The sequence below is a fragment of the Dendrobates tinctorius genome, unplaced genomic scaffold, assembly GCF_039654945.1.
Source record: "Dendrobates tinctorius isolate UK_male_01 unplaced genomic scaffold, ASM3965494v1 ptg000231l, whole genome shotgun sequence".
In the NCBI taxonomy this organism is placed as follows: Eukaryota; Metazoa; Chordata; class Amphibia; order Anura; family Dendrobatidae; genus Dendrobates; species Dendrobates tinctorius.
Genome location: NW_027361898.1, coordinates 27,413,699 through 27,423,659, shown reverse-complemented (window position 1 = coordinate 27,423,659; position 9,961 = coordinate 27,413,699). Strand labels below are relative to the sequence as shown.

At 39.9% G+C, this 9,961-nt stretch overlaps 1 protein-coding gene across 2 annotated transcripts in view; it reads right to left on the bottom strand.

Moving 5' to 3' along the window:
- Positions 1–585: 585 nt before the first annotated feature.
- Positions 586–9,961, bottom strand: part of NEXMIF (neurite extension and migration factor) — a 492,764-nt gene continuing 483,388 nt past the window's right edge. For both annotated transcript variants that reach the window (XM_073556210.1, XM_073556209.1), the window contains 2 exons: positions 9,764–9,888; positions 586–8,442 (listed from right to left, as the gene is read on the bottom strand). In XM_073556210.1, the coding sequence (XP_073412311.1) occupies positions 4,214–8,442; positions 9,764–9,888 (4,354 nt within the window). In that variant the 3' untranslated portion in view covers positions 586–4,213. The remainder of the gene's footprint in view (positions 8,443–9,763; positions 9,889–9,961) is intronic.

Below are 9,961 nucleotides of genomic sequence, written 5' to 3'. Positions count from 1 at the left end.
TTGGCCTGCCACTTCTGGGCTTAACAAGAACTGTACCTGTGTTCTTCCATTTCCTTACTATGTTCCTCACAGTGGAAACTGGCAGGTTAAATCTCTGAGACAACTTTTTGTATCCTTCCCCTGAAAAGCTATGTTGAATAATCTTTGTTTTCAGATCCATTTGACAGTTGTTTTGAGGAGCCCATGATGCCACTCTTCATAGGAGAATCAAATAGGAGAACTACTTGCAAGTGGCCACTTTAAATACCTTTTCTCATGATTTGATACACCTGGCTATGAAGTTCAAAGCTCAATGAGGTTACAAAACCAATTTAGTGCTGCAGGAAGTCAGTAAAAAGTAGTTAGGAGTGTTCAAATCAAGAAAATGATAAGGGTGCCCATACTTTTGCACCGGTCACATTTTGTTTAAATGCAGATTGCACATTTTCTGTTAGTACAATAAACCTCATTTGAATCCAGAAATATAACTGAGTCCATCAGTTATTAGATATATGAAACTGAAATACCTGTTGCAAAAACCAAAATTGTTATAAAGAAAAAAGGTTAACATTAATAGGGGTGCCCAAACTTTTACATATGACTGTATATTGCATTTTATGAGAATGAGAGTTTTTTTCAGTTTACCAATCTTCCCAAAAATTAACGTATAAGGCTGGGGCTACACTGTGACTTTGGCTGCGATGTCAGTCGTGCGGCCAAATTTTGCTAGGTGTCGTTGTTACTTCGCAGCACAATACAAGTGAATGGGGTCATGTTTCGACCCCTGAGGAATGTATCTGTGACAAGATATTCACAAAAAATCCAAAGCGGTTGTACTTCTTGAGACTTTCTTGTGGCACTCGCATTACCTTTGTGGTTGCGATGCATCCCCATTCATTTGAGCTTGTAGCAGTGACACCTAGTGAACTTTAGCTGTGCAACAGGTGACGCTGCAAAAGTCGCTGTGTAGCCCCAGACTAAAAGATATACCTGAAAGTAAGGGATGTTATGCCATAAGCATCAAAGATATAAATGGATCAAAAATAGTGTAGTAACAGACTCACCACATGTACCAGCACTGACCAGTATAATGTCACTATGTCTTTAATTGCACGATTCTCTCAAAATGTCTGCCAAATGTTGGTTCAGAATATGGGAAACAAAAAAAAGCCCTCACTGGGGCAGGCACAACAAAAAGAGGACAAAACTGCCAGTAACTGAAGTTGCAGCCCGGGAGAAGTGGTTTCTCCTCGAGTCCCCATGACAGCACTTCCAGTTTTGACCTACAGTGGTTTAGAATCACAGGGACCCTAATACCCAATTGGACAAAAAGTTGCAGGAAATGTGAGAACCAATGAGTTTCACATGCAACACACGTTCTTTGTCAATTTAGTAAAATTTTAGTAAAATTGAAAGTTTTTATTTCTTGCAAGATCGAACCTCAATGGCTGCTGTTAAATAGTATTGGGTAGGATGAGGCATCTCAGTGAAGGGAAATCTGGATCCACATGTCCCAAAAACAATGATGAAACACCAAGTTACAAGGCAAGAATCTCCTTTTAAAGGCATTCTGTTATGTCAGCTGCTGACGACTTAGCACATGAATAAGGCGATTTTCTTCAAAATTAATAAAATTAAAAAAAATGTGTGCGAGTTTCTCCCTACTTGCTTCCGTTTTCCTTTTTTCTGATCCTTTTTTTTTCCACTGAATCAGATAGACTGTCCTATTTTTTATCCATTGACTCTTAACAATGTATCAATTAAAGTTCAGATGAAGTACAAAGTCTGTCTTCCTAGTTTCATCCATGCCTCACAGATCCCCGTAAACTTTAATGGCTGAGATTGATCCTCAAAATGGATGAGAATAGGACCTGCTCGGAGTCTAAAGGCTGTTTCAGACATCCGTGACCATCGGTTCCATCTCAGATCATAAGGAACGGACTGGCTACGTGTCTCCCAACCCGAGAGTGATGGCTTCATACAAATCTATATCAGTCTGAACATTGCGGGCAGAGATTGGACAGATAATCACGGACTTCCGAAAGACCCTTTTATGGATCAGAGACACCAATCTGTTTTTAAAACTGATGTTTGTATAGCTCAATAAAACTATGGGTCAGTGTGATGCCCAAGAAAAAAAACACTAATATGTCACACGAACCGCACATGGACACGTCACACGGATGTGTGAATATTGCCTAAGGAGGAAAGGTGGAATCTGCATTTCATGGTCAGATTAAATATTCACTACCAATGATTACCGTGATCTCTAGTAGATCAGCACTGTGTATTTTATGTAAAAAACTGTCACAAAATGGTTGTCAGGAAATCGGCAGACATAGGAAAGCTCTGTAACAATGGAAAGTTCCTGTGTGACAATGTATGGCTTTTGTTCTAGAATTTTCCATATTTCAATAGTGATATGTACACTATGTATATCTTGTGTAAACAGCAAGCTTGGATACATAAATCCGCAATTGTTTTACAAGACATGCAGCGGTATAACCAATATCACAATTCAATATATATCATATCCTTGGGTAAAATCCCTTCATATAATGGCATGGTCAAACATGCAATGACATAAAAGTGAAGAAGAAATGAACATTAAGCCAAAGTATAAGTGATACAATAATCTCTTCTAAACACATATTTCTTTTCAGCTTGTAGTCTCGTTATATGATTGTTCTGTAAGAAAGGCCATTGGGATAAAACAAAGGGCGGCGCTGTCTGTATATAAGGTTGTCAATCATTGGCTCAGTGTAGAAAGACAAACCTGCTGAAGATCAGGAAACCTTTGCCTCGATTCCACTCTAAAGGAAAGGCTTTTCTATTAAGAGATTTACAGTGGCTGCTTTTGGGAAGCATTGCTTTATATAAAATACTGGCATTAGGAATCAAAGTCTGTGCAGTACTAAAGACTTATCTATGTCCCCATTTTTTTCTGGGGTTCTGCAGCATATTGCTCCGCACTTCAGTGCTGAAATGTTTCAGGATGAGATGAAGACAAGGGATCTAGATTCTACGTCACCTTTGGTCTTCTGTGGGTTCATAGATGATATCAAACTGATATTTCCTCAAAATACCACGTACCTTGCCATCAGACTATGATATGAGGTAAGATAATATGGCACTATATATTCACCTTTATGAACGAGTCTGTCCCCGTGTAATGGTCACTTTAGGTTTTTCAGGTGCTTTTTCAGGTGACTTTCTATATGGATTTTGGAATGTTTGCAGTAAAGCAAAAGGCTCAGATCCAGACTGAGAATACCCACTAATGAAATGCAGTAATATATATATATTTGTGTCTATATGTATATATATATATTATATATATATATATTTAATAAAAATATGTACAGTCACAGATCAGAGTTTGGCACAATTTCATTTCTTTTGTGGGTTGTAATAGTGCATTAACTACTGTACGACAGTATGACTTTAAAACAGTCTTTCACAGAGAATACCAGATTAAGCTGCCCTTCAAACAAGTCATCACAATGTAAACCCTGGATTTCAGCACTTAACAGATCAACAAACCACAAGGCATATATTTTTTTTTCCCCAAAGAAACAAAAACATAAACATCAATGTATTTTTTTCTAGAAAAAAAAGGAAAGTCTATTTTTTAATTCAAAATGTTTTTTTTTTCCTTCTGCTTCGAATGCATTCGTAAATTCCTGCAGAGGAAAATGCTTGGTGTCAGCTCGTTACAGTAGTAGGGACAATAAAGAGTTTAACGCATTTGGAATCTCCAATGCAGATCCTGTGAATGTGCAGCAGGGGGAGCTGAAGAACGCATCATGGGACCACGTGAACCTAACCAACATAGGCGTTGCAAATCCTATAGACTCCACATTGTGGCATTTCAATGCATAATTTTCCTTTTTGTACCTTTTTTTGTTTAATTTTACAAGGTTTTTGGAAAAAAAAGTAAATATTGTGTTAGAAACAAAGAAGCACAAAATGTAAATAAAGAAGCCAAAGAGCAGAAAGTAGAAGTTCGTGTTAGCCTTCAGTCGTTGCAAACCCCAGCCAAGTCGGGAACCAGTGATCTTAGGTAGCTTGTTAGCATTTGTCATGCGTGCACTCTTCTTTATTTGCAAGGCAGTGACTATCATGCAGCTTTAGGCTTTTTAAGATTGTTTAAAAAGAGAAATAAAAAAGGACCAGCAGGCTTAGCAAATGCAGAGAAAAGAAAAAGATGCACTTTAGAGCTTTTGGTACAACATTACCTCAGTTTTTCAAATGCAGCTGTGATCACGGGGTCCTTGTGTGCTTGGTCCGTTCTTTTCCCTTTACAGTTTTCATCTCGCAGAGACTTAGATGTTGATTTATGACGATACAACTTTTTGTGTGTGGGTACGTTATTGGTTAAAATACTGAGGTTTCCAAAGTTCTTATCAAAGAAGGCTGCGTGAAGGTTGGCTCCATAACCTAATGTACAGCTTGGATCAAAGCCTCCAAACTTAGCATTGTTCTTACCTGAGCCCTTGTTGGTTGACTTCTTGGAGCCCCCCGCCGCACTGCCATTTGCCTTTTTCTTGAAATCTTGTGGTGTCCCAGCTAAGATTTTCAATGTTTTTAATTTTAGGCTGTTTGACTCTGGAGACAATAGTATATCGGGGATGTCACTTGGTCCCACAGGGTTGTAAAAAGGCTCCATTGATGCCATCATGAACCTCTGAACATCAGCCATTCCAGATGCGATATTGGAAAGAATATTAGACGGTTCCTCAAATTCTCTTTGATCATCGTCAAGAAGATTGTTTCCATTCCCTACCTTAGGTTCAGGCCAAGGAGTCTTGTTACCTTTATCAAGCGTCCATTCATTGACCCCAGCTATGTGCTTCCCTGTTTTGGATGAGCCAGGCTCATAAAGCTGCAAGCAGTCAGTTAAAGCCTGTTTTGTAGGGTTTGCATTATTCAATAGACCTGATTGATTGCCTGCACTTTGGAGTTTTGTGCCGTTGGCATTTTTTCCTTTCTTGGGTGTTTTAGGAGCTGTTTGTCGAGGAGTCTTTGTTTGTGTTTTATCTCCCCCTTTGTAGGCTTTAGGGGTTTTCTTCTTGCTACTTTTTGGAGAAGAACTTTGGTTGGCACCTGTGTTTTTGCTAGTAGACAGTTTCTTTTTTGACTTTGAGGCTTTACCATTGGTATGAACAGGAACAGCAGACTCATCAAATGGTAAACATGGACCTTTCTCCAGAACACTGACAGAATCTTCATCATTAAACATATGAAACTGAAACTGATGGTTATTTAGTGCAAAACCACTATTGTTCTGCTCCTGTGGAGGAAGAACAGTACAGTTCCACTTGGTCTTCTCTGATCCATTAATCACTACCTGGGAACCATTCTGAAAAGCCTTTATGTTCCCTACTGACTTTGCATCTGTTGCTGTTATTTGAGGAGAGAGGTTGGGGGTATCTGGTGGAGACATCTCTGATAGGGATGAGTGGCGGAATTTGTCAGGGGTGAAGTTGGAGATGTCAAGAAGGTCAGTAGATTCCTTCAGTGGGGTGATTTCATCAATGCTCTGCTGAATTACAAGTTTTGGGCTGCAGTGAGCTAAGAAATCATCACTTATTTCATCTTCCCCATCTTTTTCACAAGATTTCATGCTTAAAGAGCTATAATTACTGGAACTAACTGACAATGAGCCCACTGAGTCAAAACTAATAAGCCTTCCATTGTCTGTACTGAGTGTGCCTCTCTGCAAAACAAAATGCCCATCTCCACTGTTATAATGACAGGACTGATAGGAGTCATCCTGCTGCATCTGGCCTTCTTGCAAATATGTTTTGTGGTACAGCTGTTTGCTGCTGTTTGGCTGAACTTGACTATATCCAGAGGCTGTCATGTCTGTATCCGATACAGCAGCAGGACCACCAAAATCTCCGGGAATGATGGTCACTTCCCTAAGATTAGATATGAACTCAGCCTGACTGCTAGGGGGTTTGCCATGCCACATGTCTGGGAAGTTCTGTTCCATATCCAAGTGATGGGGTGACTGCTGAAGCTCAGACTCTGAAGGGGGGGAAAGCACACAGCTCTGCGCAAGTTGAAGGGAACTGAACTGTTTTTCTGTCGGCATGATGTTAACTGAGTGCTGCCCCAAGGGATGAGGGGCAAAGTATGTTATACCAGTGCCACTAGATGAATCTGATGCATCTAACAAAGTCTGTAGATACCCTCCAGGGATTACTGGTACATTGGTAGTGATGTGAGCAGATGGTAATGGCTTGTCAGGAGAGCAGGTGGCTTGTAGAAATTGAGAATTTTTAGCTTCGTTGTCAGCATGGCACTGAGATGGATGGGAACTGTCTGATGCATTGTGAATGGTTTCCTGTTTCAACAGAACCGCTGTATCCTGGTTCTCAATCGCTGGGAAGTTTTCAATTGGATCGGCTGTACTAATTTCAGTCTCCTGCTCTCGCTTGAGCTGTTTGCATTTCAGCCTCGCTTCACTTTTAAATTTTATTCTTCTTATCACTTTACGGTCAGCACATTTTAATTCCCTTTCTAAAGATCTACATTTTACTGGCACCACATCTGCTATGTCACTTAAGTGTAAACCATTTAAACAGCTTGGGGTTTCCAGAGTTATAGAACGCAAGTCATTAAGGCTAGCCTCATCTTTGCTACTGCATCCCTGTCTGTGGTCATAAGAAGAGAGCATCTCCCTGCTCAATGGTTGCTCTATAGTTTGTATCCTCTGTAACCGATGCCGATTTGCTAGCTGTCCTTTTCTCTTCCTTGGTGGAATGGCATTCTCACTTCCATTAAGAATTCTCTGTGCATTCATGGCTGACGCGTTCCTCCTTTTTTCTTCCCAGTAGTCTTTAAGTGGAGCAAGCTTTTGGTATTTTCCCAACTGATCATCACTCAAAGTGACTGTTGACTCATTTGCATCAAGCTTCCCAAGCTTTATTAACATGTGCTTCTCACCTTTGAACCTATTGATAATGATGTACTTGATGATTACAGGTGGCTCCTTCCTACAAACTTTCCGACGTTTCTTGGGACACCAGTCATCATCGTCTTCTTCTTTGGGTCCATCTGGTGCTCCTTCCTTCTTCTCAACAACCTTTTCATTCTCCAGTGAATCCATATCGTACAAGTAGTCATCACTGTACCTGACTTTTCTTTTAACCCTCAGACCATAATTTGGTTGAATCAATGAATGAGAGTGTTCACGTGAAAGATATCTTGTACAGTCCTTGATGTCTCCTAGCACATCATATGAAGATTCACTGTATGAGCTATCATCACTATACTCGCCTGAGTCTTCAGCTGAGTTAACGGAATCCAGAAAGTGACTTCGTTTGGTGCTTATATATTGCACCACGTCCATGTTTCCACAGGTCTTATTTAAGCCAGCTTTTACACCTTCAACCTCTTCTTCTTCATCTTCTTCATCATCATCGTCTTCCCAAATCCCACCTTCTTCCAGTTTGAATTGAGAAGGGTCGACTAACCTTTTCTTTGACCCTTTACTTTCTCTCTTGGGACAGTTGGTGAAGACACTTGGAAAGAAATTAAACTGAGCATCTTCTTGTAGGGCATTTGTCTTCTCTCTCACGTTATCCTGAAATGATTCATACCTGATTTTTAAGGAGCATACATCACTGCCAAGTGTTGAATCATCGTCATCAAACATGTAATTATCCACATCTTCTTCTGAAAACAAATTAACAGACAGCTCATTTTTAGAGCACAAGTCAAGTAGTTCAATTTTGCTTTCACTAATAAACGACTCAAAGTATCCCCATTCCTGGTTAGGGTTAGCCAGCAGAGCTTCATCTCCATTGCATTTGTCCAGTAGTAAACCATCATAATAGTTCTTTTGAGCCGAGTCCTCTGAATCACTGTCAGATTTGTCATGGTCCCTTTTATCAGACTCTTGTGACTTGTGGACAGGGAAGCTTAAGAGCTGGTCTGAGAGTAGTTGATCACCATATTTTAGACTATCAGCCGTACTCATGCAGTGAATCCCCATGTCTGAAACTGGACATGTGTCATAATCTCTACTTATATCTCCCATTTTCAAACTGACGCCAGGCTCTGGGTCTACTCCATCCTTTGTTTCTATAAAACAACCCAAGCAAGTCCGACTTTGCTGCATCAAGCAGTCACCAGTCAAGGTTGACATTGTCCCAGGCTCCATGATGGCGAAAGGTGTTTTGTCACTATCGCTGGGCAAAGACCAAGAACTGAGGCCTTTAGTGACACAGGTTGTCAATGATATGGCCTGAGCTGATGGGTCACTGCTAACATGTTCTGCTGTATCTGACAAACGTAGGGGAGAAGGTGGACCCAGCAAGCAAGGCTCTTTGGAAATGATGGGTGGCAATGCTCTGTTACAGGCATGGATTTCTTTCTGATTTAAGGCTGGAAATGTGACAGGAGCATCTGCAGCATCAAAGGACTTCACATCATCCACAGGATCATGCGGCTCTGCAGGGGGGGGATAAAAGATACAATGTTTTAGCTGTTTTGTTCATCAAGCTGTTCAATGTATAAATGTATATAAACATCAATACACAGCAGGATACAGTCACTAAAATGCAAAAGCTATTAACGATCGTTAACAGCCATTCAAGTGAATGACTGTTAACGATTGTTAATAGCCTCGACACTGCAGAGAATGGACCCCTAGGTATGTAAACTAATTATATTTCAATATAGGTTTGATCAATAATTATCTGACATATGTATACAAACACACATAATGACATTATTTATGTGTGGGCATGTTCTTAAAAATTATATCCCAGTCCAATTTCTCTTTTGTTAATAGCTGAATGGGAACTTAATTATAAATGTTACAACATAGATGACATTTGTCATATAAGTGCCTGTAGCTTTTGGCTACTATTTATAACATATAATTCTACATATTTTTTTTTTATTTAACAGAAAGACACAGAAAGCCACATATTTTTTTTACATGCTCTCCAGGACTTGACCTATAACGAACATTGGTTCTCATAAAGTTTTAAAAGGTGTTTTCAAGTTTTGAAGTTAACTTGTATCCATAGATTAGGGGACAATTCCCTAATGACTGGAGGTCCAACCACTGGAAGCCCCACTAATTTCAAGGACCTCTGATGAGCACCGTGTGAGTATAGAGGTGTGCACTACCGCTCTATTCACCTTTATGGGACCACCTGAGATAGTGAGACTCAGTGCTCGGGTGTTCTTCAGTACTCCCATAATAATGAATATAGCAGCAGTCCGCATGATCAACCACTGCGCCGCTCACATGGGACTCTTCAGAGCCTTAGTTCTCGGGATTGGCAAGAGTCCTAGCGGTAGAGCCCCTAGCAATCAGGAAGTGATCCCCTATTTCATGGAAAAGGGATAATTTCCAAACTTGGGAATCCCCAGTTTGCTATTAAAATAAAAAATATAAATCTTTATTTTTATATAGCGCTAACATATTCCGCAGCGCTTTACAGTTTGCGCACATTATCATCATTATTAAAGATTATAAATGTGAGTGCTCTTCACATAGAAATAACTTTGTACATTTCAATAGAAAACACAATGCAACAAAAAAAAAACAGAATCACTTGTTTTCCCAAATGTAGTGACTACTGGTGCCCACCTCTCAAACTTGATCCATAATCTGAATGCACACACATAATAGAGATAGGGACCACACTGTGTTTATTTTTACTTGAAAGTCTGTCTCTATATCAATTCTGACTTTCCCCAAAACCCAGTTCCACAGCTCCCTATAATTCCTTTGTAGAACATCTAAAAATAATCTTACCATTTCCACTAATCCCATTTATTAGAAGTGTGGTGGCTGCTTGGGAAGCAGACTCGCTATCGACCTGGTCGTCCATCAAATTATCTTTCTGGGTCTCACTCCATATCTCTCCACTTGTGTCCAATCTGTAAAATAGAAGGGTCAGTGTTACACCATTATGACTCGGTTGTAACAGTATCATTTTGATGTAATGTAGTT